This window comes from Balaenoptera acutorostrata, chromosome 6 (assembly GCF_949987535.1).
Source record: "Balaenoptera acutorostrata chromosome 6, mBalAcu1.1, whole genome shotgun sequence".
Lineage (NCBI taxonomy): Eukaryota > Metazoa > Chordata > Mammalia > Artiodactyla > Balaenopteridae > Balaenoptera > Balaenoptera acutorostrata.
In genome coordinates, this window is record NC_080069.1 from 74,909,495 (window position 1) to 74,937,280 (window position 27,786).

The following is a 27,786-nucleotide window of genomic DNA, read 5'->3' on the forward strand; positions in this document are numbered from 1 at the left end:
ATGGAAGAGATGCATAGGGCAATGTATGGGGAGAGGGTAGAGAGCTTTCCTGCCCTCTCCAGGCACGTCACCCTCCCAGCACCTCAATATTTTCAGCCACGCTGAAGCATTCTGAATCCCCTTGTTTATGGTGGCTTTGTTGTGTGCATGGCTTCCTCTTCCTGGTGACCAGCCCCATCCTGAGGCTATCCAGGAGTCATCTCTTTAGAACAAAGGATGCTCCCATCACCCAGGAAATTCCAAGGGATGTAGGACCTCTGTGTGAGGAGCTGGGCTCAAAGACGGAGCATTAGAGCAAAAGATACTCCTGGCACCCCTTTCACTCCAGAGATTATAGGGACTTTAGGATCTCTGAGGGTGGGGCAGAGACCAAATACATACTTCTAATTATGTCACAGTCACATTTTGTCAAATTTGATTAGTTGAAGTCCTTTTATGTCCCATTTCTGATCTCAACTCCATTCCCTACCCCTGCCCCCAACCCCATAAAATTATCATGATTTAAATGCATAAGTATTTATCCATGGAAAAAAACAGCATTATTACATGGCTTTTAAGTTATTTAGCAAATGCTACCTGCTTGTAAATGTGATTATGCACCTTGCATTTTAAAGGTTCATTTTCTTCTCACTTCTTTTGAGAAATCATTGACACCTACTAATGCCTCAAAATTAAACTTAAGACATTTTTGTTTGACGTGATAACATATTTGTAGCATAGGGTACAGACTTGAATTTTTTGTGAATTTTGTGATCTTTATATTTAGAGACAAGACAAAGCCTGTTAGTCCAGGTTGGTAATGATGTTTTTTTAATCCACAGCTCCTCCACCAAAACCAGCCCCAAGAACTGTTCTTCGTCCGAGTCCTGAAGATTTAGCAATATATGGGTATGTATTTCAGTCTTTCTTGCTTTCCCCCTTTCTTCCTCCACACAGCTCTGTCTCCTTAATGGAAATTTGGAAGAATGGTTCTCTTAAACTATAGATGGTGATTTTGCATATAATCAGCTGCCCTTTAACCAACCCCTATTGCTACTGTTTGTGAGAAAGAGAAATCATTTGTAGGACGAGTAAAATGTGGAAGTGAGTGAATGTTAACTTCGTCTGCTTGTCTGCTTACCTGGCTAGTTTTCCAGATGTTATTCTGAATACTTGAGTTTGCCAGATTAAGAACGCCCAGATGGATGAAGTATTGCTTAAGTATAGTGCCTCTGTAGGGGCTATAGTGACAGGTGATCCTGGCGTGTGGAGCGAGGGGAGAAGTGATACAGTACTCTGCACTTGACAGTGAGAACCCCTGCTTCCGTGGTGTTCAGGGGCAGTGGCCTCTGGTTTAGGATCCTGCTTCCCTGGACCCAGGCTGTGTCGCCATTTGACAGGATCCCTATGGGGTCAGCAGGCTTTCCTTTGAAAGAATCCTGAAGTAGGAATCAGATGGCCTTGATTTTTGCTCTAATCCTGCCCATTATTTGCTTTTAATCTTGAATGAGTTTACTTAAACATTCTCTATTTCTGTTCTTCACTGGTAAAGTGGCCTACTGATATTCATCTCACAGCCCCAAGGAAGATAAAATTATAGATTATATGAGAAAAATGAGAGGGAGCTTTTAAAAGGGTAAATCACTCTATAGATAGAATAAATTAAATTGCTCACTGCTAATGTTGGTTTCCCTTTACCCTGCCCCCCCCCTCAAAAAAAAAAATCTCCCATCTTTCTTTCCTGAAACGGAACCCATTGCAGCCCCAGTACCAAAATGGTGAGGTTCAAGAAGGGAGACAACGTGGGCCTCCGGTTGGCCGGTGGCAATGATGTCGGGATATTTGTGGCCGGCATTCAAGAGGGTACCTCAGCGGAGCAAGAAGGTCTTCAAGAAGGGGACCAGATTCTGAAGGTAGGAAATCCCAGCCCTGTTTCTAAACGTTAGTGGGAAAGAGTGGGGTTTTCTGGAGGGTCTTACATAAGGGACAGGAAAGTGGTCCAGCTTGTGAAAATAGACCGACTGCAGGTTTGTTGCTGCCAAGCATCAGGTCTCTGTTTCCTTCGAATGGGTCCTGTCTCCTCAGTCCTGGAACCCAAAACTCATCCCTATGTCTGTGGGACTTTATAGTGTTCAAGACCCTCACAAAGATTTTTATTAGTTTGATTAACAAAAAAATTGAGACTTCAACTTAAGGCCTAGGTGGAAGAGCTTTCAAAAGATCTTGCTAATGGTTGGTTTTTAGTTGTTTCCCCTGCTTGGTTGTCACTGTTCAGGCCGTGTGCTGTAACTGAACAAAGGTGGGTATTGGCATCAGATCATCTGATTTGAATCCTGTCCCAGCTTCGTATTAGTCTGTGGCCTTGGCTTCGCCTCTGAGACTCGGGTTTCTGTATCCGTTCAATGGGGATAAGCACACCTGCCTCGCAGGCACCCTGGAAACATTAGAACAGATGATACTCGCAAGGCGTCCGGCAGAGTTCTTGGCACAGAGTAGGAAGGTCAGTGTCTGTTCTTTATCCTGTTGGAAACTAACGAGTTGCTGCCACTCAGTGTGTTACTTACATCTAAAATTGTCCAGGAAGGAGAATCCCTGGTTAATCAAATTGGTACTTTTCAATTTACTATATATATGTTTGTATAATCTATTGGTTTAAAAAAATAACCAACTCCTCTTTAACATTTTATCATGTATTTTCCACTGGCTTCAGAATTAACTTCAAGAACACTGAGTACCTTGTGACTATAAAAATACAGAATGCTGGGGAATTGTCTACACCAGAATTTCTGCTTCTGTAAACTTGAATTTCTTACGCATACTAGGGTGTCTGGTAAGAGCATCTAGCCTCAAAGGAGAGTGGAGAAAAGCAGAATTCCCAAAGGAAGCAGGCAGAGCACAAAAAGAGGTGGTCCTTTTCCTTCTTGGCCCTTGGCCTCATGGTGGTAGTTCAGATTTCATTTCTGGAGCCGATGAAGAGCAAACCTTGACCATGAGCTTTGCTGAAGCTTTCCAGTGACATTCTAGACCCTCTTTGGCTCTGGACAGGATCCTAGAAGACTAAGTGTACCTGAGTGAACCTCAGGGAACCACATGATCCTAGGAAATACTACTTACCAAGTGCTACCGATAAGAACCCCATTTGAGTGCCAGCTCATACCAATTTACTCGTGGGCTGATGCCAAAGAAGAAAAAGCGTGTTTCCTAACTGATGTGGGACCGTAGGAAGTCAGGTAGGAATTTGGAAGCGTTTGCTCACGAAGGTTCAAGGATGACATATTTTTGTACCCTGGGGGGAAAAGGATTTTCAGAATTTTCATGAAAAAAAATAGTAAATTCACTTAGGGGCTTGACAGACCTCTCTAAGTCGTTAAAGATGAGGAGAGTCACTTCCATGTGTAAAAGTCGTGATACACAATGTTTTCTACTTGAGAAAGTGACTTGTTTCCTGTTATCAACTTGGTGACAAGGAAGAAACTGTGGGAACCAGCTTCTTTTGCAGTAGTCTCATCTGGAGGTCAGGCAGTAGGTGGTCCTTATTCTTGGGTGTGTGGAAATTTTCTGTTGACTACAAAATGAGCCCTCAATTCTTCAAAGGGGTGAAAAAGATTGAGCTCACCTACTGGGGCAGAGAAGTTGCGACACAGCCTTAGCGTAGCTGATACAGAATCCTCTTCAGGCTCACAGCAGACACAGCTAGACCGTGTAGACTACTAAATAGATAATGAAAGAAGATATTTATTGGGGAGGGCTGTACAACCTAACCAAAGTGCTGTCCTGGCCTTTTTTCCTTTAATTTGTTTCAGCACTCCTTTTCATGGTCAAATTGAATATATCAGGGTACAATGTACATACACTAAGCACTTCGCTCTGCTGTGGGGTTTTTTTTGTTTTTTTTTTTTTAATATATTTATTTATTTATTTATTTATTTTTAGCTGTGTTGGGTCTTCGTTTCTGTGCGAGGGCTTTCTCTAGTTGCGGCGAGCGGGGGCCACTCTTCATCGCGGTGCACGGGCCTCTCACTATCGCGGCCTCTCTTGTTGTGGAGCACAGGCTCCAGACGCGCAGGCTCAGTAATTGTGGCTCACGGGCCCAGTTGCTCCGCGGCATGTGGGATCTTCCCAGACCAGGGCTCGAACCCGTGTCCCCTGCATTGGCAGGCAGATTCTCAACCACTGCGCCACCAGGGAAGCCCTGCTGTGGGTTTTTTAAGTGCAGTCTTCCTTTTGTAAAGGTGACAGCTTGACATGTGGAACGAAAAAGTGAGTGTGCTGTGGAGAAATATGTGCCTTGTAAATAACAGAAGTACACGTGCTTTAGTGCTTGGCTTACCTATCTCTTTGCTTATTTTTTTACCTGGTATGATTGTCATTTCTCTTTCAGAAACTATTAGAGGAAGGGAAAGAGAAAAAAAAGCTAAGTTTGGTTATTAACCATGTGGATTTTAGCTACCATGTGTTGCTTTAATTTTGACCATTATAGTTTTTGGCTTGACAGAAGGTCAGTCTCTGAATAGAGATGGACAGAGGGACCTCCAAGGTCTTCCCCCATGCCCTGTGGCCCTATCTTACTTAAATAAACAAATACAAGCATGTACAGTGCATATAAAAACATACACGTGGCCACATATAGACACAGATGTAGATCTGCAGATGGTGCGCAAGAAAGGATTAATTACCAAAGCGTGAATATCCCTAATTCAGGGACAGAGAGATGGGAATGAGCTGTCTTAAATGCAATAAATATTGTTTCAATGGAAAAGTTAACGTGACTGGTTTAGTAAATCACTCTATTTTAAAAGCACCAAGTAAATTTTAATCTCATGCCTATTTTCACTTAATGGTAAATTCCAACCTTAATTAAATTAGACTCAATTAATGATTTTTTTTCAGTAGTAAGGCATTACTCTTTGATTAAAGGATTCTACAAGTCCTCAGTGACTGAAGAAAATATTTCAGAGGAATTCTGTATCTTCACTTCTGTAATACATTATTAAAATATTAGGTACTTTAAAATCATTTTTACATTTTACTTATGTGTAATTATTCTGTTTTAAAGTGGTTTTCAAGGTACAGGACAAAGATGTCAAAATGTCTTTTTCTTTGTACCACTTTTCAATTTTACTTGCTTTCTAACTTGTCTTCTGAGAGCTATTTACAGTGTACCCTACTCAGTGGGGAATAAATGTGAGCTTCTTGCCCATTATGTATCAGAAGCTTAAACCTAAAAGCCTATAGATTAGTCTAACGGTCTGCCACATAAGACTAATGTTCTTCAATTTCAGGTGCTAGAAGCTGTAAGAGAAAGGTGGATTTGGTCAGAATCCTTATTTGCAGGCTTTTATTTGAATCAATTTGAAAAGTATTAATGCCTTAAGCTGGGCCAGCATGCTCATTTACCGTAGACCCCACCACTCCTTATTGCATTACAGTTATTGGATTTGTAATTGTACATTACCTTCCTGGCCACCTCTACGGGAGATTCAAAGAAGAGAGAGAAGCGGACACAACTACAAGAAATTCTAACCTGATCCAGTGATGAGTCCTTGGTGGAATGGCGTAATCCTAAGGGGTGGGCAGTGTGGGGAGGCAGGAGGGTATGCTGGTGCCCCCAGCCCAGGCCAGGTGCTAGGAGTCCCTGAGTAGGGCACTAAGGACTTCCTTACATCTGAGGTTTGCTCTGGGCAGGCCCTGATGAAAACAAACAGATCAAAAGCAGGTGGCACCTTTTTGAAAACAACTTCTTATTTCTTCTTGTTTTGTTTTTTCTGTTTGCCCCTCCTATCAGGTGAACACACAGGATTTCAGAGGGCTCGTTCGGGAGGATGCCGTTCTCTACCTGTTAGAAATCCCCAAAGGCGAAATGGTGACCATTTTAGCCCAGAGCCGAGCTGATGGTGAGCAAGTTTGGTTATGAGTTTAGTGGGCGGTAGGAGAGGGAGGTAGCTTGGGAGCACAATAGGAAAATCTGGGTATTAAAAATTCGAAGTGGATCCTGACACCTGATCTCTAGGTCATAGGTATGTGGAAAGAATTCCGGTACCATTTAACTTTCTATACACATGTTTTCTGTGCACCTACTGAAAGAATTTCACTAGTTGTGTGATTTTGGAGTAAAACTGCTTTTCTGGACAGAGATCCATCCTTAATTACTGCCTGAAGTTATTATTGAGTTTTTCCATGACAGATGGAAAGGGCCACACCTGCTGGTCAGCTCTCATATTAACCCGTATCAGTCTGACAAGTTGCTTCACCTTTCCAAGCTTTATTGTTCTCATCTGTAAAATGGGGGTTAATAGAATCTTCTTGTCTGCTTCAACTAATACAGTTGATTGGCAACTGTATTAGGGTTCTCCAGAGAAATGGAACCAATAGGATGTGTATGTGTGTGTGTGTGTGTGTGTGTATATATATATATCTTTCTATACATGGAAAGAGAGAGACAGAGACAGAGAGAGAGACAGGCAGACAGAGAAGGGGAGAAAGTGAGCTATTTATTGATATTGTGAGGAATTGGCTCACATGATTATGGAGTCTGGCAAGTTCCAAGATCTTCAGGGTGAGTTGGTGAGCTGGAGACCCGAAGAGAGCCAATGGTTTAGTTCCAGTCTAAGTCCAAAGGCCTGAGAACCAGGAGAACCAATGGTGTAGTTGCTGTCCAAAGGCGGACGAGCTCAAGATCCAGGAAGAGCCAGTGTATCTGTTTGAGTCTGAAGGCAGGAGAAAAGCTGATGTCCCACTTTGAAAGCAAGAAGAGTTCATTTTTCTCTTACTCGGGGGACGGTTTACTTTTTTGTTCTGTTCAAGCCTTCAATGGACTGGCTGAAGCCCACCAAAATCAGGGAGGGCAATTAGCTTTACTCAGTCTGCCCGAGTTAAATGTTAATCTCATCCAGAAACACCCTCATAGACACACCTAGAATAATATTTGACCAAATATCTGGGCACCCCATGGCCCAGTCAAGTCGATGCATAAAATTAACCATCACAGCAACTCGTGAACTTAGTTACTTGTCCTTCTTCCTGTTTGAACTATGGTTCCCGTGGGGCCTGTGTGCTAAGTTCGCTAAATGCAAAGAAAGTAAAGAGGGTGATCAGAGTTCAGAGAGCTGATAACTCTTCCAGAAAAGACCTCTGGCCAAGCTGAGTACCACATGCAATGATGCTTTTGTCTTTCAGTGTATAGAGACATACTGGCTTGTGGCAGAGGGGATTCGTTTTTTATAAGAAGCCACTTTGAATGTGAGAAAGAAACTCCACAGAGCCTGGCCTTCACCAGAGGGGAGGTCTTCCGTGTGGTAGATACGCTGTATGATGGGAAACTGGGCCACTGGCTGGCCGTGAGGATCGGAAATGAATTGGAGAAAGGCTTAATCCCCAACAAAAGCAGGTATCTGAGACTGCACACTCCCACGCAACCCCTTTAAGCCTTCCCCCCACAAGTAAAGAACACCTCCCCCCCCAAAGAAAGCCCCATATGACTTCATCATTTGTCATCACGACCTCTCCCATCATGCATTTCTTGTGTATGAGGAGACCTTGGAGATATTGCAGGTTTGGTTCCAGACCGCCACAATGAAACGAATATCGCAGTGAAGCAAGTCACACAAATTTTTTGGTTTACCAGTGCATACAGAAGTTATGTTTATATTTCACTGCAGTCTATTAAGTGTGCAATAGCATTATGTCTAAAAAAAAAAATGTACATACCCTAATTAAAAATTCTTTATTGCCAAAAAATGCTAACCATCATCTGAACCTTCAGTTAGTCATAGTGTTTTTGCTGGTGGAGGCTTTGAAATTTTGAGAGAATTCCCAAACTATGACACAGAGGCACAAAGCGAGCAAATGCTGTTGGGTAAATGGTACCGATAGACTTGCTCGATGCAGAGTTGCCACAAATCTTTAATTTGTAAAAAAAACCGCAATATCTGCAAAGCACAATAAAGCAAAGTACAGTAAGACAGGGTGTGTCTGTATATCAGCCTAAACAGAACAAGCCACGTCATCATGTTTATTACTGAGCTATTTCTGCTGGATTTTATGTGCACCTAGCCTTTCTCTGCCTCCATCCAGAAGAGAAAGGCCCTGTGTTTCTCACCCCGTGAAACTTGCTCATTGTCAAGCTGCACCTCTAATCTAAGTCCATGAGTGACATTGACTGGATTTGATTAGTGACCCACACATTTGCGCATTTCCTGGCTTTAGAGCTTTACTTCCCCTGGTTTCTTCTCTCAGAGCAGAACAAATGGCCAGCGTTCAGACTGCGCAGAGAGACAGCACTGGGGACAGGGCAGACTTCTGGAGGATGCGCGGCCAGAGATCGGGCATAAAGAAGAACCTACGGAAGAGTCGGGAAGACCTGACGGCCGCTGTGTCAGTCAGCACCAAGTTCCCGGCTTACGAGAGGGTTTTGCTTCGAGAAGGTGTGGAAGCCAAGTGGGCCAGAAAATAATCCGACTGGGCTCAGAGCCTGTTTTTCTTTGTTTTTTAACTTTAATGGTCACATTGCAACTTACCTGTATCACTTAGGCCAAGCCAGCTTACAGAGTTGGAATCGTGTTTAAACATGAAATAAGACTTACCAAAAAGTGAGCTGTGCAAACTCATAGTTCTACAATCTCAGTTATTTTTTTTAATACTACCATTCAGAAGTTTTTATATATTCCGTAGAGCAAAGCTTGTCTTTAGTAATAGTGGGAGGAGTGAACTATAATTAAAGAGGGAGCTCTTTTATTTTTCAGAAAAGAGCTAGTCTGAATTGGAGGTGGGAGAACACACAGTTTCTTTCATTTAGTTGTGTTATCAATATATAAAATACTTTTGCTTCTTAACAGCTAAGGACATGTAGGTGTCTTCATGGCTTTTTTTTTTTAATTGAAGTATAGTTGCTGTACAATATTATATGTTACAAGTGTACAATATAGTGATTCACAATTTTTAAAGGTTATACTTCATTTGTAGTTATTGTAAGATATTGGCTATATTCCCCATGTTGTACAATATATCCTTTAGCTTATTTTATACCTAATTTCATGGCTTTTCTTATTTCATTTCAGCTGGTTTCAAGAGACCTGTGGTCTTATTTGGCCCCATAGCAGATATAGCCCTGGAGACGTTGGCAAATGAGTTGCCTGACCTGTTCCAAACTGCTAGTAAGTCTGTCAGTGATATTTTCTTTCTCCACCAATTTTTATTTTGAAAGATATCTAACATAGAGAAAAAATAATTAACACCCACATACCCTTCACCTGGGGTCACTGTCAACAGATAGCGTTTTGCCATCTACACTCTTTCCCCCATAGACACACACATGCACACACACAGGCGCACACACAAATTTTTATAATTTCTGCTGCACTGTTTGAAAGTTTAAGTTGCAGGCATTATAACACTTCCTACCTCTGTGAATCTCCTAATTCTCCTCTTATACAACCACAATACTATTATCACAGCCAAGAAATTTAACATTGATACAATAATTTTATTTAGTATATAGTCCTTTATTCAAATTTTCTTCAGTTATCCCAATTATGTCTTTCATAGCTTGTTGCTACTGTTTTTTTTTAAATTCAGAATGCAACCAAGGAGCATGCAGTACATTTGATTTTTATGTCTTTCTGGTCTCCTGCTTTTTCTAAATCAGTTTGTAACGTGATATTTTGAACAGTCTAAGCCATTTGTCTCATAGTATGTTCCCTGTTGGCCTGGCCTGTTTCCCCTGGTTAGATTTTGGTTAAACAGGTAGAGTGGGTCCTTCCCATTGCCTCTCATTAGGAGACAGCGAATGTCAGCTGTCCCGTCCTTGCTGATGCTAGGTTGGTGTACTTGGTTGTCAGTGGTTTCTGAAATTTTTTTCAGTCCCTGCCCCACCCCGTTTTTTTTTTTTTTTTTTTTTGCTTTTGCAGAAACAGAACCAAGAGACGCAGGATCTGAGAAATCCAGCGGGGTGGTGCGGTTAAACACTGTGAGGCAAATTATTGAACAGGTGAGGAAATTCACAGGAAGGCCATGCTGTCAGAAAGAATTGGGTCATGGATTGCTGCAGTCTTTTCAAGAATAGAATCTATATATATATATATATATATTTTTTTTTTTATTTTTTTTTGGCTGCATTGGGTCTTTGTTGCTGCACGCGGGCTTTTCTCTGGTTGCGGCGAGCGGGGGCTACTCTTTGTTGCGGTGCGCGGGCTTCTCATTGCGGTGGCTTCTCTTGTTGGGGAGCACGGGCTCTAGGCATGCGGGCTCAGTAGGTGTGGCCCACGGGCTCTAGAGCGCAGGCGCAGCAGCTGTGGCTCACGGGCTTAGTTGCTCTGCGGCATGTGGGATCTTCCCGGACCAGGGATCGAACCCGTGTCCCCTGCACTGGCAGGCGGATTCTTAACCACTGCGCCACCAGGGAAGCCCAGAATCTATACTTTTAATAATTATTAACTGTTAATGATAAAAGCTGAATATAAACATAAGCTGTTTCAGTGTGTGGAAACCAGCTGACGTTCTGTGGCACTGATATGTTGGTTCTCTCTGAGTTCTAAGCATTATACCAAATAACCTGTTAATTCATTTTCTCAGAAGTTCTCATAGATTGGTAATATTAAAGTGGAGGGAAGCATTTTCTGCTTTTTGATTTAAATTGGTACATTTTATCTGATGCAGCCTTTACTTATCAATACAAACTCTTTGATGCTATGTGGCTTTACATATCCATTCACATACCCATTTATGTAACTTTTTCCCATTTCTAACAGGAAAAGCATGCGCTCCTGGATGTGACTCCTAAAGCCGTGGACCTGTTGAATTATACTCAGTGGTTCCCGATTGTGATTTTTTTCAACCCAGACTCTAGACAAGGTGTCAAAACCATGAGACAGAGGTTGAATCCATCATCCAACAAAAGTTCTCGGAAGCTATTCGACCAAGCCAACAAGCTTAAAAAAACTTGTGCACATCTTTTCACAGGTAAGTGAAATGCAGAATGTAGTCTCTTTGCTCAAAAGTGAGAAATAGAGAATTGTAGAATGGAAGGAATAGGAAAATAATCAGAATGGAGAATGGTAATCTGAAATTCTATTCATGACTCCTTGAAAAGTCGCCAATCCTGTAAAGTGAGTATACTAGACTCATGGCGTTTGTACATTTAGCTTTGTAATTTTGACTGTTTGAAAATGATCGTAAAGATCCATAATACACAATACCTGGTCATTTTGATGAGGCTCAAATTTTGGGGTGGGACTACAAAGCTAGTGATTAAGCCTGGTGTAGCACCAAGTACCCATATCTGTTATGGATTGTGTCATTGTTCTCTGCTTACCATCCATGCATGCGCTGACTTACAAGGTGATCAGAACGTGGTTTCATTATTTTTAAATGTCCTTGAAATAGAAACTTGAACACTCTGGATATTAGATGATATTAGGGATTTATTACTCCTATTTTTAAGGTGAAAATGATATTGTGATTATGGGTTTTTTTAAGAGTTCTTATTTTTTAGGCATATATGCTAAATAAAATATTTATGGATGACCTAATATCATGTCTGGGATTTGCTTAAATAATCTTAAGTGGGACTATAGGCCAGACTGGCCAAGAGTTGATAGTTGTTGGGTGATGTGTACATGGGAGTTTGTTAAACTGTTCTCTCCACTTTTGTGTATGTCTACAATTTTCCAGAATTTTTAAAAATATTTATGTATTTGGTTGCACTGGGTCTTAGTTGCGGCTCATGGGCTCCTTAGTTGCAGCTCCAAGCCTCATTAGTTGCGGCACATGGGCTCTTTGGTTACAGCAGGTGGGCTCCTTAGTTGTGGCATGCATGTGGGATCTAGTTCCCTGACCAGGGATCAAAACCAGGCCCCCTGCATTGGCAGTGCTGAGTCTTATCCACTGTGCCACGAGGGAAGTCCCATAGAATATTTTTTAAAGTTCCTGAAATGAAGACCTACTGCCTACTGCTACTGTTATTCATGAAAGTAAAATGATTTAAGAATGTGACCTATTTTAGTGACTGAATATATGCACTATCTATGAAAATGACTAGTTCTGTGAATGTGGTATAATTAAGGGTCTAACAGGGTGGCATGAAGTTTTTGGTCATGCAGTTTTGTGGGAGCAACGTGAGGAGACTGTGTGGATGTAATTAATATCCTTAGGATAATGATAGCTCTTTTGAGTTCAGTGCCAGTCATCACCAACCTGTGTCATTTTTAGCTTATCTGACACTGGGAAGGGAAGGGGAGGGGGTGAATGAATGATGAATGTCCACATTAGACCCTATTTTACTCTTACTGGCTTTTCTTGTTAAAGAGTGAGATGCACTACTTACCACTATGGTGAAGTGCTCTAACTGAGAGGTAGGTAATCTAGCCAAATGCAAAGAAGGGAATGGTGTGTCATAAACTGGGTTTTTGTGAATGTAGCGTCTTAAGAGCTTGTGCTTTTGGTATGTTCATATATAATCTTTCCTCTGTTGTTTTTACCACTACTACTATAATTATTATTATCATCATCACTATTTTTATTATAGCAATGGCTAACAGTGATACAGACTTTCATGTGCACTGTCTTATTAGGCCATAGGAAAGGCCAGGTGATTTCCACAAGGTCACACATCAGTGTATGGCTAAGCCCAGACTAACACTGTGGTGTCTCTGACTGTGGGTCCAATATTCTATATACTTTACAGCACAGACGTATTATCCTAATGCTGAAAGGGGTCATATAGTGCTGTTCCTCCATTTAACAGATAATTTGCCCATTGAACTGAGGTCCGTATGATTGCGATTAAGCTAATCAGGAAGTTGAAGGTTTCGGGATAACTAAAGTTGGAGGCTGTGACACTGTGAGTGTCCAATTTCATCTAGAACTTTGAGGTGATCCACTCTCAGCATAGGTTGGCAGGCTTCAATATGGAATTATTTGGTCATCAAGATGGATGGAGCAGGGTGCCAGGTAACTTATCAAAAGGCCCCAGTTGTCTATGAGATGGCCTTTCGCAGCAATCTTCCAGACTTCTAAGTTTAACTCTTGAGAGCTGTGTGAACGGCTCCACTGAGCGCTTTCTATGCCTCGTGTCTTACTCAGCCTGGCCAGGCTGTGATTTGATTGTGTGCACCATGGCCAAAATCCAAGGTTTTTTTATTATTTTAAATTATGTCATTTTAATGAATTAATAATTGGGAAAAATAGAGCTACTATGAAGAACAGTAATTCAAAATCAAGGCTTATGTTGCAGGTGGTCTCACCAGGCTCAATATCCTTCTTTTTTCCTTGTTGCACAGTAACAAGAAAATCTTGTTTCCTGCATGTGATTATTTAATTATGACGGTATGAAAATGGCTCTCCTTGAAGTTACTGTGTAGTAAACATGATTGAGTAGAAGAACTGAAGACTTGTAAACTGTTAGTGTGTTGGTGAATTGTTAGTATTTCAGATATAAGACAAATCAGGGCTTAGTATGATAATAATAGTGGTTACAGGAAAAGCTAACATTGCTAGTGCTTGTTGATTTACCTTTTTTGTACTGATATACTTATTGTTATGTCTTGGTCATTTTTGAAAGGTATAATTTGTTTTATAAATTATTTGGTCTTTTGTTTTTTTACATATGTCCATTACTATTTTTACAATATAATAAATGCCTTTTACCTAAAAAATAAAAACTAAAAAAATTAAAATAAAATGGCTCTTCTTGCAAACTCAAGATACTTCTTAGTTAAGTGAAGATGACCAGGGAAACTTCATTCTAAGATTTGCCCAAAAGCAAATTAACTTGTCAATGTAAATTAAAATATTAGGCTGCCCAACCCTCCCCCCTCATTTAAAAAATTTTCTTGTAGAATACATTTGCATGCACATGTTGCAAAAATTATTTTTTAAAACCTAAAGTTTAAGTTACATGCTTTCTTGGAATTTCTGAAGCACTCAGTTCATGGTTTAAATACCACGGAAATGGAATTGTGGATTTAGAGACCCACACAGGGCCACCCTTTGTATGAAATTGTGGGATTTTTAAAGTACCAAAGGATAGCACTTTTATCAGTTTTCTCAGATTTCATTAATGTGAAATTTGTATAATTCAGTCCTGAGACTTTGGAAATGCTAAACAAATGCTATTTATTAGTGATACTATTTTACTCTTTTTAAAAATCTTTAAACGTTACATATTGTAAAAGAAATTTTCTATGCCATAATATAGTGTTTGAGAAAGCCTAGGGAGAGGAGTGAATCATGTACTAGTCAAAAGTACCCAAACCGCAGGAGGCAATTCTTGGTTTCCCAAGGACATGTAGGGACTCTGAGGACCACAGGAAGCAGACGGAAGTTGCCACACTCCCTGGCCGGGCACTTCAGCTGATGCTTGTCCATTTAGAGAGGGTCCCTGCCACATGAACAGCTTTACTGAAATTTAATTTATATACCCTATAATGCACCCACTTAAACTGTACAATTTAGTAGTTTTTGGTATATTCAGAGATGTATAGCCCTCAGCTCCATCAATTTTAGAACTTTTCCATCACCCAGAAGAGAAACTTCATACCCATTGTAGTCACTCCCGATTTCTCCCCACCCCTCCAGCCTCACGTGTCACCTTTTGCTGTTGCTCTCCGTGCTCCCCAACCTCCTTGGGTGGAGAAGGAGAAGGAGCACCGAGTGCGCTCATGCGGGGGCTGGGAAGGGACGCCCGTAGAATCCCAGGACTCCCAGCCGAGATGGAGGCTGAGTGAAGCTCCTTTCAGTATTTCACTTTCTGGCGTTCTATCCAAGGGAACATGGGTCTAGTCCAGAGGTTGGGAACAACAGGAATTAACCAGTATTGCTTGTAGTCAAAGAATCTGAAAAAGTTAAGGAGCACAAGCCAATAGTGAACCAAAGAAACTTGATTCCAAGTGAAGGGAAGCATCATAGCTGTGCGCCCACCTGTTAAAGAGAGGTCACGTGCATGAGTTGGATGTTACCAACTTAGTTGGAAATTACCTTTTTATGAGGCTTAGGAAATTAGTTACTGTAAAGGTCTTTTTTTTTTTTCATATACTTGACTCAATGTGGGTTCAATAAGAGGTTTCTGACTTTTTTCATTTTATCAGGGGGCATGAACATATTTTCTGCGTTTCACAAATGCCCCTTTTAACTTTAGGTTTTCCTCATGATAAATACAAACTGTACTCATCTCAGACAGCTCCAACATAAAGCTTTAAAAGGCAGCTGAATGTTCTGTATACACTGAGTGCAAATCACTCATTTTGTCTATAGGGTGCCCGATCTCTCTTCTGTTACCAAGAGGACAATAATCTTTTTAAAATACCATGATAAGGATACAAAAGTCCAAGGAATCAAGGTTAATTTTCCTTGAGTTGTCCAAGGTATCAGTTTATTCTAATGCTGTAAATAATTAATAACCAAGGAAACTGTAAGCTCATTCAGGATTTTCCAAGGTCAGTGTTAGGACTCTTTAAATGAAAGAATGCTATACGTTACTAGGAAGAAAACCTGAAGCATAATTGCTTATGAAATTTGCTTACTGGTTCTTTTTGGCTCTTTACAAAGAATTATGCAGACTTCAGGATAGGTGGGACAGGCTGCTGAACAACTTTTATCAACAAGTTCCAATTTTCTTTTGGGTGCCACATAATGCAGTACCCCTTAATAACAGGCCATGGTGGTATAGTTTTTAAAAATCCTAATTTACCGTCAGTTTGTTCATTTTAGGCCCAATTTTGATTATCTGGTTTATCCCCATTAGGTCCATAAATACATATTGCTGAAGAACGATCACATGTGTTTTACTTGGTTGGTATTTTATACCAGTGCTCTAAATTCATGTTTGTCATGCCGTGGCTAAGACCATAGACTCTAAAAGCAAACTTCTGAGTTTGCATCCAGGCTTTTCCACTGGCTTGGTGCGAGGCCTTGGGCTAGTTACTTTCACTACTGTGCTTCAGTTTCTCACCTGTAAAACAGGGATAATAACGATACCCACCTTGTGAGGTTTGTTTAAGCATGAAATGAGCTAATCCATGTAAGGTATTTGGAAAACTGCTTGGTCAGTCATAGTAAGTACATACATACATAGAAAATGTATGTTCCATAAATACACACCTGTACAGTTTGGTTAATCTATGTCTATATTCTAAAATGTTTAATCCTATCAAAATGATATTCATTTAAATGTTATCTTTAGTTTTTTATTGGAGATAACATGTACCTTGGTATATGTTTTTCTCACTTATAATGTTCCTGTCTATATATTGATCTTTAAAATACAACGCATTTATATTTGGTTCAGATGTGTTATCTTTGCCCCTGAAAACACACTGTTTAAAAACATATTTGGGAGTTTCCTGGTAGTCTAGTGGTTAGTATTTGGCGCTTTCACTGCCGTGGCCTGGCTTCAGTCCCTAGTTGGGGGACTGAGATCCCGCAAGCCGTGTGGCGTGGCCAAAATAAAAACAACAAATTTTTTAAAGGTAGCTTTTCTGAAAAATAGACATTCTTTAAAGAAATTAATCCATTTTTAGCTTTATAACATCCACCTGTAATGTAAACTCCAACAGCCAGATGGTAATAGGTTTTTTTTTAATATAAATTTGTTTATTTTATTTATTTTTATTTTTGGCTGTGTTGTATCTTCGTTGCTGTGCACGGGCTTTCTCTAGTTGCGGCGTGCGGGGCCTACTCTTCATTGCGGTACGCGGGCTTCTCATTGCGGTGGCTTCTCTTGTTGCGGAGCACGGGCTCTAGAGCGCAGGCTCAGTAGTTGTGGCACAAGGGCTTAGTTGCTCCGTGGCATGTGGGATCTTCCTGGACCAGGGCTCAAACCCGTGTCCCCCTGCATTGGCAGGAGGATTCTTAACCACTGCACCACCAGGGAAGCCCCAAGATGGTAATAGTTTTAATTACATTCGACTAAAGGGATTTAGTGTTCAAATATTTGTAAACACTTTCTCTTTCATCTGCCAAAGTTTTAACTTAAATATGAAAGTTAGGATAAATTATGTCCAATGGGATTTCTAATAAAAATTTCTCTGGAAATTGAGGCACACCTTTTGGTTTGCATTTCTATAGCTACAATCAACCTAAATTCAGCCAACAATAGCTGGTTTGGCAGCCTGAAGGACACGATTCAGCATCAGCAAGGAGAAGCAGTTTGGGTCTCCGAAGGAAAGGTATGTGGCACAGATACTCTGCTATGAGGTGAGAGTCCGCGTTCTGAGTTTTTTCTCCAGAGGGTAGTGAATGTAGTAAAACCATGCCCATTTCAAGTGATCCCAACACGTGCATCAGTAGTTCGAAAATTTATAAATTCTCTGAAAAAGTAATAAAATGAAGGGACTTTTACAAGAAAAGCAGAATGGGATATATGCAGCCCTACATTCACTTCCCTTTTGCTTTTAACGTAGTAACTAGTGTTTTGTTCCAAGCACACTAATCAGAGCTTACAAGACCTTGTGTTGAGCTCCACAGCTTATTACAAAGGACTTGGGAAACCCAGAGTAGAGAGGTGAGGCTGAGCTATGTGGAGAACATGGTTAAAAATTAATAGAAAGAAGAAAAGCGAATGGAGTTTGAATCATTGGCTTAGAAAGAAGTTTGGCAGAGAATGTGTCCTAGGGATTTGAGTAGGTGATGAGAGAGCATTGGGTACTTGTATAGGCGCCTAACCTTGGCTCGCGTCTCATCTGTGGAGGCAGTTTACACACAGCCCTACTTCAGGGAGGAAGCAAAGAAACTATAGAATTCCCTGTGGTTCTAGGAGCCTTTGGTGCTGGTATTCTGTGGTCCAGGTGAATTGAGGTAGTTTGTGAGACGTTAGAGGTACGATTTTTGTTGCGTAAGTGCCTCCATTACCAATTAGATGGTTGAGCCTACTCTTGCCCTTTAGGAACTGCGTGTTTAGTCAGAGCATCTAGTAGCGTCTACTGAGTGCTTATACCCACTATGGCTTTGTGCTAGCCTCTGTGGTGAGAACAAGCTGAACAGGACATAGCTTCTGCCCTCAAGGATTTGAGAATCTCATGGATGAGCGGAGAGGTGTGCAGCTCAAGGCAGCGTGCACTATTGCTAGGAGACAGATACAACAGAGGCAGCTGGAGGAGGGCCAAATTCTGGAAGAAAAGTGCAACAATCTGAGGAAGGCCTGGCTCAGTAGTGGTATATAGGATGGATGGTGGCAAGGAGAGATAAGGCGGAGGGTTTCTAATCTGAGTCTCTGCACAAAAATTAACATAGTAATTTAAAGCCAAGTGATTTCAGGAAGATAAAGGTGACTTCCCGTTCTAGAACAAGTCAAGGTTTCAGTCACTTGGCTGTGCCCTTGGGAATTTTCTTGAGTCCTCACTCCCAGGAGCCATGTCAGATCCCACTGACCCTCCAAAACAAATTCCTCTAGATGGAAGGGATGGATGATGACCCCGAAGACCGCATGTCCTACTTAACCGCCATGGGCGCGGACTATCTGAGTTGCGACAGCCGCCTCATCAGTGACTTTGAAGACACCGACGGCGAAGGAGGTGCCTACACTGACAATGAGCTGGATGAGCCGGCTGAGGAGCCGCTGGTGTCTGCCATCACCCGCTCCTCGGAGCCGGTGCAGCACGAGGAGGTGAGGCGAGGAGGCCATGGGCTGCCCGGCCCTGGGCAGGAAAAGGACGTTCTGGCGTTTCACTTGAATTCCTCTGGCCAGCTGTTTATTCAGGGTGCTGTGGCAGGTATTCCTAAGGGTTGGAGCGGATGATGTCTAGGGAGCCTCTCGTTCCAAGCCAATGCCTGTATGGTTGCGGACGTGGTCCATGGGGGAGTGGGACAGGAGCTAAGCGCTGGGAGAGCTTGAGTGATCAGCACTCATCACACAGATGCTGTCGGGCATGACGTCATGATATCGGGCCAGCTGTCCAAATTACAAGTGGGACATTATTCTTAAATACAGTATTGGTGTATTTACTTGTAACCTTTGATTAGGTCTCTCTCTGTACTCTTAGGTATCCGTGCTTTTTCTTCTCCACCCTACCTTTAACCTTTCTAATCTTGCAAAAACTCCTGTTTCCCCATCAGTTTCCTTCTCTCTTGTATTTCAATTTTTTGATTGAGTTCACTGATTAATTATATGTCTGATCTCATGTACTATGCATCCACTGACCAGCGAATAGACAGCTTCTGTGATCCTAGGAATCGCATTGCCAGCACTAAGGACCAGAGCGATTATTAGTTACACCTCAGAGAACATTGGGATAATTACCTTTGTAGACAAGACTCTCCATATATTTGGATAATTAATACTGTGGACTTCTCTTTAGCAGTTTAGCTCATTTCAATGAATGATTTTATTCTTTACGAAGTATAAGTACCAAAACTACAAGTTGAAAGGAGGAACAACTCACCATGACAAATTAGTATATACTGCTGGACAAGTTGTAAAGAATAAATTAACTCATGAATGTCTGCAGATACAGCTGAGCTAATGCTTTAAAATGTTAACAGCTGTTAGTGACAAAAGAGATTTTAGACTTTAGGAAGACCTTTTGTTTTCATACTTTAAAGGGAGAGATGCAGCTAAGTTTTGGAAAAATGTATCTTAAGCACTTGCTAATGGGAGAATATGCCTAGTATCTGCCTTTTCAGTAAAGAAGCACTGGGTCAGTAGCTCAACTTATGCAAGTTATGCACCTTAACATCTGAATTCCCACAAGTTCGAAGAACTCCAGCAAAGCAGACCAGTGCTCTCTTCTTTCTGCTGGGACGTTCTTGTTATGAATGAATGTTTATGTCTTGTAGAGCATAAGGAAACGTAGCCCAGAGCCACGAGCTCAGATGAGGAGGGCTGCTAGCAGAGATCAACTTAGGGACAATAGCCCGCCCCCGGCATTCAAGCCAGAGCCGCCCAAGGTACGTGGCTGGGAAGCCCAGGATGGGAAGGAGAAGGAAGCACATGCCCCTGGAGCTCCTCGCATAGCCAGGGAGGAGCACGCACAATAATATGGCATTGGATTCTGTTTTTGATTCACCAGGTTCTCAATTAGAGCCTATCTTTTGGCCTTTTGGGTGAAATCAAAAATTAGGAAAAGGTGAAAAAGTAGAATGGAAAGGCAGTTTTAGAAGAGTGTATAATTTTAGGACTATTAGTGTTTGTTTCCTTTTGTTTTGTTTTATTTGTTTGTTTATTTATGTAGAAAGAATAAAAGTTTGATAAATACTGCATGCCCAGAATCACCTGTCTTAGAATCTGTTTTTCTTCTTCTGTCCAATTAAATTTTTCTGCCCACAATCTGATTTAGAGGCACCTGAAAAATCCTTCCTGGTGACTTGCTAAAGAAACAATCACCACCATTGTTGACAATGCGTCTCATTATGAGGACCATTTAATTTCTTTTTTAAATAAACCATTGTCCAGAACAGAATCAATGCGAGGACACATGGGCGTATGTCATACGATGCTTTACCCCTCTCTGAATCAAAGCTATGACTATAGGCTTTTCCTTATAACCCAATAAAGTTTCTCTCTCTAACTCAATACTTTAGATAAGAAGAAAGTAATAATTGATTGAACTTTCAGAAGTAATTGGTGACCTCCTAAAATAGATCAGTGAAAATTGACAAGCAGGCCTAGGATGGAAGTATGAAGAAAAAGTGGCCATCAGCGTGATATGCTCCCTCCCCGCTCCCCACCCCAGTCTCCTGCACCTCTGGCTGGACCTCCGGGCCAGGGCACGCACTCTCGGTGTGGTGTGAGCTCACGAGCCACTATTCCATCCTGAAGCCTGACTTGTTCTGAGGTCTTCTCCAAAATTCTGATCTCCTCTAGTACAAAGTGAGGTCTGATCCACCTCTAGCACTTGCGGGCCTCCTAGCACGTCCCCCGCACCCTCTTGCTTTCCTGAGCACTTAATTCTCTTCTGTAGGGAGTGAGGTAGGGCTCCGGATGCCAGATCAGTGGCCATGTGCCTTGCGTATTTGATTCCTTGTCGGAATGGAATTTGTTGACCACCTTTGGAAACTGATCAGGAAATGGAGTGTATTAAATCACTAATAGAGATTTGAAAATAAACCGAAAGCTCACGGTTAAAACTATGTCATTGCTCTCTGCAGGTCAAAACCCAAAACAAAGAAGAATCCATTGACTTCTCTAGATCCTATGAATACAAGTCAAACCCCTCAGCTGTTGCCGGTGATGAAATTCCTGGGACATCTACCAAAGGATGTCCACCTCCTATTGCAGCAAAACCCACCTTTGGACGGCCTATACTGAAGCCGTCCGCTCCCGTCCCTCCCCCAGAGAGTGAGGAGGTGGGAGAGGGCAGTGAGGAGCAGGACAGCGCCCCCAAGTCTGTCCTGGGCAAAGTAAAAATATTTGAGAAGATGGATCACAAGGCGAGATTACAGAGAATGCAAGAGCTCCAAGAAGCGCAGAATGCAAGGGTAATTCTTTTTCAACCACTAGGTCATCTTAGCATGTCATCAGTAAGAATTTTAAAGAAGTTTCATTGCAGTATAATGATTTGCAGTCCTTTTGCCCCTGCCACAAACATGAAAGGATGTTCACACGCGTGATACAAAGGCACATCCTGTATGTGTGTCATTTCCAGATGGCCAGCTATCAGTGCATCCCTTTTTCATCCAATCAAGAAAACCTAACATTGTAGGCGAATAGGATTCTGCCCTTCATACTTCAGAACTTTATATCAGGTTCTAGAATGGGGAAGTGTGACAAGAGAATCAGTGGCCTCTTTGAAATGGTTTTTTGTTAAAACAGTTGATAACTGAGTTTTAATTTGCTCCCAGATTTGCCATAGAAACTGTGCACACCTTGGGTGCTAAAACTGAAAGGCCCGTAGATTGTCCTTTTTGATACTGTTTGAATTTTTGTGCCATGTGCACAAAAGCCTTTCAGAAGCCAGAGAAAAATTTAAGCATATTGTACCCAGTGGTTATGGGAGTTTTTTTCATTTAAGTTTGTCATAACAGTGGCAGTGCTTCTGAGCCTTTTTCTGGTTTTCTTTTTTGTTTTTTTGGTGGCGGGGGTGGGAGAAGGAAGGATTTATTACTCACTGTAAGTAAGGAGAACACTGGGGATCTTTTCTCAAAGTAGCGTCTCCCGAGCTGCAAAACTGGGGAGGTTTTAAACTAAGGGTACGTGCATATTCATCAGGGGGCTTGAGCAGAGAATTCAGCATAGAATTGGGGCAGAGCTTGACAGAGTCCAAGCTTTAGCGGATTGAAGTCAGGAGGGTCAACATCATCATTCCATCCTCCACCTGGCTGGGGGCCTTAGTTCCTGGTGTCAAGACTTACTGAAGCTCACTTTTTTTTTTTTAACATCCTTATTGGAGTATAATTGCTTTACAGTGGTGTGTTAGTTTCTGCTGTACAATGAAGTGAATCAGCTATACACACACATATATCCCCGTATCTCCTCCCTCTTGCGTCTCCCTCCCACCCTCCCTATCCCACCCCTCGAGGTGGTCACAAAGCACCGAGTGGGAAGCTCAGGTTCTTTATGTCTCATCTCAGAAAGAATTCAGTGAGAGATAAAGCGATAGATAAGAAGTGGATTTATTTAGAGATACACATTCCATAGACAGGACACTGTTCATCTCAACAGGCAAGAGTGGCCCTGGGAGAAAACACTCCACAGACAGAGTGTGGGCCATCTCAGAAGGCAAGAGGCCTCTTTTTTCTTTTCTTTCTTCCTTTTTTTTTTTGGTGGTAAAATATACATAAAACTTACCATTTTAACCATTTGTAAGTGTTCACGGCATTCAGTATATTCACATTGCTGTGAACCACCTCCACCATCCATCTCCAGAACTTTGTCATCGTCCCCAGCTGAAGCTCTGTATATGTCAATATTAATGACCCCCATCACCTCCTGCCTCAGTCCCTTAACCACCATTCTACTGTCTGTCTCCATGAATTTGACAGCTTAGGAGCCTCATATACGTGGAATCATAAGAGTGTTTGTCTTTATGTGACTGGCTTATTTCACTTAGCATAGCGTCCTGAAGGTTCAACCATATTGTAGCATACAGCAGAATTTCATTAGTTTTAAACATTTTTCCTATTTGACATATACCACTAGGCATCACATACAACCCTGGAAACTAGAGATTTGCTTCTATTTTTCCTCTTCTCCTTGAAATGGGATTGGAAAATGGAACCAGCAGGAAATGAGCAAGCTGACTGTCTAGTCATTCATCCCTTCCCTCTTTTTTTTCTTAATCACCACAGATTGAAATTGCTCAAAAGCATCCTGATATCTATGCAGTTCCAATCAAAACACACAAGCCGGAGCCCGGCCCGCCCCAGTACACAAGGTAAGAGCTGCTCAGAAGGTATAGGTCTGAAAAAGGGGCTTGTCTAGGACTTGGATGCCTAAGAAAGAATTTTTTTCACCTACATTTCGAAGTAACAAGAAGGTTTTTCTTTTTTTTCCTGGTCAACTGCTTATTCAGTCAAATTTAATTGTAAAGATCATAGAGTCAAAATTTTATGGTAGTGTTGATTGTGTGCTAAAACTGACACAGTGTAATCATTGACATTCCAAGTCAGTCCCATTAGACCCATTGGAGCACAGATGTGTTAAATTATGTTAGGATAGCACATGAGCAAAATTCCTGCGGCTTAGATGCCAATTGTTTCATTGCTAATATTTTCTAGCTCTTAGCCAAGCTCCTTAATTCCTTTGCGTCGCCTAGCAAAGTCAGGCCACTTGTGCTGAGCTGTGGTCTGAACGGAAGATGACATCAATCGACCGGTGTTGGTAAGATGCTTTATGTTTAAAGTGCTACATAAGCACTAGTAATTATCACAGTGTCTTCCTGTTGAGGTTTTACGCTGGATCATTTCCTGCTTCTGAGAATAGGAAACAAAAGAAAAGAATCACGTTTTCTTGCAGCCATTCTGACTGGAAACTAGAGTCTAGTTTTAACGCAACAGAAAACTAGAGGCAGATTTCTTCTTTACCAGTTGAACTGTGGCACAGCCTACCAGGTGGCCCCTGGCAACAGAGGGGATTTGGTATAATTGACTGAAATTGGCAAAGAACTTGCTCTGCTTGTGAGCTTTTAGCCAGTGAGCTTAGGAAGGCACCCACATCCGGCTGGAGAGCTCTTAGGTCAGGGAGCATGTGGCTGGCTTCCCCACTCGCTGCTCAAGTGGGCATTGGCCTTGACCTGTTATTCCCGTCCTCACTCCTACCACTCTGGGAACCTGGAGCCGGGCCAGGAGTGCCCTGGTTTGACAGCAGAGTGCGACTCAGGTGAGCCAGCCATCCTGGCCAGTTGACCACTGCATGCATCACGGGCGGGGAGGCCCGAGCTTTCGGCTTCATGTAACCCTCTCACTTTGTTAGTTCCAGGCCCCCCGAGCCGCAGAAAGGTCCTGCCAGACTTTATCAGGATCCCAAAGGAGGTTATGGCAGTGACGCCGAGGAGGAAGAATACCGGCAGCAGCTGTCGGAACACTCAAAACGCAGTTATTACGGCCAGCATTCCCAATACCGGGACACGGAATTATAGATGCCCGAGGATTGACTCTGGTGCACCCCGCTGCCGCCCCCTCAGAGCAGCATTCCCACCAACCATGGGAGGATGGTTCTTTGCAGTTTTGATGCACTGTGGAGATGTAGGGGCACTTCCTGGGGAGCCCAGGGGACTGAGTCTGGGGAGCTTATGGCTTTTGGCTCAGAATTCAGAGAAACACTACCGTCTGATACTGTTACCTGCTTCAGTGGACCAAAATCTGTATTAATTCTGTTTGCATATTTTTAACATAGATATTAAGAAATGATAACTATTTTTCCTCATTAATAGCTGCCTTCCAGGACCGTTTCAATGAGAGACAGAATGTGAAAAAAATAAATAAAAATACTGTCTGACTCAAACTGAATTCAAAGAAGTATTTTATTACAACTATGTAAGTGCCTTTGATGAGAAGTGTCTTAAATTTTCCTCTTTTGAAGCTTTATGCAAAGCCATAATGGACTAAAACATTTTGACTAAATTTTTATACCAGTTTAAGAGCTATGGTTTTCTCTGCACTGTGTCATCTTTTCAAGACATTTGTCTTTGTAATATTTTCCATAAATTCTGACTGTATATATAATAGCTATACTTGGTAGTTTGGCTACCAGTGCTAAATAGCTTGAAGACCAAGAAGTATTTTGTCTCTCTGTTTAAAACCACGTGTTCCACGAAAGCAGATACTTGAGAAAAACACATTCCCAAAAGTGTGTGTATTGACTGCAGTCAGTTTTATAATTTAATAAAAAGGAAGACATTGTAATCAAGGTGCTTTGTGGTGGATTTCTACACTACTTCCTACTTTGAAGTGCAGCTTTTATTTCAATTACTGATCATAAAAGTGAGGACATTGCTCATCGCTGAACATTGGAAAATAGAGACATATGAAAAAGAAAATAAAAATTACTTATAACCCCATCCCTCAGATAATTTTGGTGCATTTCCTCTGATTATATATTTGTGGATGTCCATGTGTGTAATAGCTGGGTGTACACTGTGCAGTTCTCTTTCCTGCTTTTTCTGTTTGAGCGTTTCAGGTAGGTAAAACTCACGCAACATCCTTGCTAATAACTGCAGAATAATAATATATGCCGTGACCGCTGCTGCGTAAGTAGATAGTTCTGCTAGTGTTGGCCGTTTGGATTATTTCCTATTTTTTGCTTCTTTTTACATGAGATGCACCTTTTTATATATAATCCATTTTTGTATATCAATGATCAGCATTCCAGTCCTCTTCTGTAGGTAGGTACTCAGAAATGGAATTACTGAGTAAAAGCAGAGGAACATTTTTAAGACTCTTGATGTTTACTGCCAAATTGCTTCCTAGAAAAGTTGCATCAGTTTATACTCCTGCATTCACTCTTAAAGGCTAAAATATGTTTAGAATGTTTAAAAAACAGCCTAGGAATTTAGGTTTGTGTGAATCAAAAGTACCCTGAATTTAGGAAAGGAGAAGAGTCTTGGTTCCATTAAGGGCTTTTTGTAGTATGAATTCACACAAAGATGATAAGCGTGTGTTTAGCAGAGTTGGTAATTCAGCTTACTCATAACTGAGTTACATTATACATTTATCCTTGTTTGTATCTGTCAATTTGGTGCTGTAATTTATAAACCGTTCAGTGCAGTACCTTGAATTGAGCAGGCTTCAAGGCACAGACTCAGATCTGCATATTTCATAAATAAAAGCCACCTTTTGTGGATGGAAAAAAAAACAGGTTAAATATATGATGGTTTAGTTTGCTTGTGTTCTTTAAATGCAGGAATGAGCCCTTTTGCAAACTCAAGGAAGGGAGGAGAGGAAGCTTTTGATCAGGAGCTGGGCTGTCATCTGGCTCCAGCACTGTTTTGTGATGTGTGAGGTGGTGCAGGCAGGAAGGAAGGACCTCTGTTCCCTAGAGTGTCCCAGTGGTGCCCAGTGGACCACCAGTGTCTGCTCCACACCTTTTTAGTTCATTTTCAGCTGTGTCCTAGGGAGGATTTAAGGCTGCCTACAATGTATGTGGAGTATAAGGAAGAAAAAATGGTGCTGGGCAAATGAGGAAAGAGGGAAGAATATCAGAATAGGAAGGACAAACATGAGTGAGCATGGTGTTCACTCTACATGGAGGAAGGGGGGGAGTTGTCCCAGAATCCTCTCATCTCCCGCATTCTTCTTATTCTGTGGTGTCTCATTTTGCCTCATGCAATCATGACCACTTACTTGCAAGGAGGATTTTGGAGGTCCATTTCTTACTGTGTTTTTCTTTGTAGGGCAGTAGCATAATTCTGAGGACCATTCAGTAAATGTTCTGGAGAAAGCACCTAAAACTGCAGTGTAGAAACATCGCTCTGACTTCTGATCTAATGCAGAGAGCAATTCTAGAGCATTCAGGGCCACTCCCTCTCAAATAGCAGCACGACATGCATGAAGCCCCAAGGAAAATGCGGTATCCATCTTTCTGCAGAATCCATTGTACTCAGAGTGGGTGGTGGGTGTATAAAACACCGGGTAGATCATGCAGTAGTGTGCAAACCTCACACGAATTTGTAGGATAAAACGGGGGACTTATGTAAAGTGTCGTACCCTCAGCAGGTCTCTTTGGGGCACCTTCTACCCTCCAACCTGAGACTCCCCGAGGCTGCATGGTAGTCCTGCTTCATGAGCGGCGTGTTCAGCCTCTGCTGGTTAGAGAAGTGCAGGGTAACCTATCCATCCCTGACTTTACTGCTTCTGTCAACCGTGCTTTTTTCTGGTGAAGGCAACAGCAGTAGTTGCGGGGTGGAGGCTGGGGGAGATGGCAATTTGGGTAGCAGACCCCAAGATCAGGTTTTGAGTTCAAGTAGTTTGGGAAATACAAGGAAACTACAATGGGAGACCAGAACTTAATCCCCCCCAGGAAATGCTGGTGAATGGTATGAAACACGTGCCTCAGAGTTTTCCCACTCAAATTGGGGGCAGGGGCTGGGCTGTTTGTTCACCAGCTGGCTTCAGACTTTGACTGAGGGCTGCTCAGTGCAAGTATGCTTGCTTTTTTTGTTGGTTTTTTTTTTAACATCTTTATTGGAGTATAATTGCTTTACAATGGTGTGTTAGTTTCTGCTTTATAACAAAGTGAATCAGCTGTACATATACATATATCCCCATATCTCCTCCCTCTTGCGTCTCCCTCCCACCCTCCCTATCCCACCCCTCTAGGTGGTCACAAAGCACCAAGCTGATCTCCCTGTGCTATGTGGCTGCTTCCCACTAGCTATCAATTTTACGTTTGGTAGTGTATATATGTCCATGCCACTCTCTCTTTGTCACAGCTTACCCTTCCCC

The 27,786-nt window shown here is 41.9% G+C and overlaps 1 protein-coding gene across 5 annotated transcripts in view; it reads left to right on the forward strand.

Annotated features, from left to right (window-relative positions):
• Window positions 1–25,252, forward strand: part of TJP2 (tight junction protein 2) — a 132,878-nt gene extending 107,626 nt beyond the window's left edge. For 4 of the 5 annotated variants that reach the window (XM_057548625.1, XM_057548623.1, XM_057548622.1 and 1 more), the window contains 14 exons: window positions 822–888; window positions 1,742–1,892; window positions 5,765–5,873; window positions 7,156–7,366; window positions 8,215–8,402; window positions 9,036–9,131; window positions 9,885–9,964; window positions 10,725–10,935; window positions 17,038–17,138; window positions 18,362–18,574; window positions 19,744–19,854; window positions 21,055–21,384; window positions 23,194–23,279; window positions 24,317–25,252. In XM_057548625.1, coding sequence (XP_057404608.1) covers window positions 822–888; window positions 1,742–1,892; window positions 5,765–5,873; window positions 7,156–7,366; window positions 8,215–8,402; window positions 9,036–9,131; window positions 9,885–9,964; window positions 10,725–10,935; window positions 17,038–17,138; window positions 18,362–18,574; window positions 19,744–19,854; window positions 21,055–21,384; window positions 23,194–23,279; window positions 24,317–24,482 — 2,120 coding nt within the window. In that variant the 3' untranslated portion in view covers window positions 24,483–25,252. The remainder of the gene's footprint in view (window positions 1–821; window positions 889–1,741; window positions 1,893–5,764; window positions 5,874–7,155; window positions 7,367–8,214; window positions 8,403–9,035; window positions 9,132–9,884; window positions 9,965–10,724; window positions 10,936–17,037; window positions 17,139–18,361; window positions 18,575–19,743; window positions 19,855–21,054; window positions 21,385–23,193; window positions 23,280–24,316) is intronic. The other variant, XM_057548624.1, reaches the window with a different exon arrangement.
• Window positions 25,253–27,786: the final 2,534 nt, after the last annotated feature.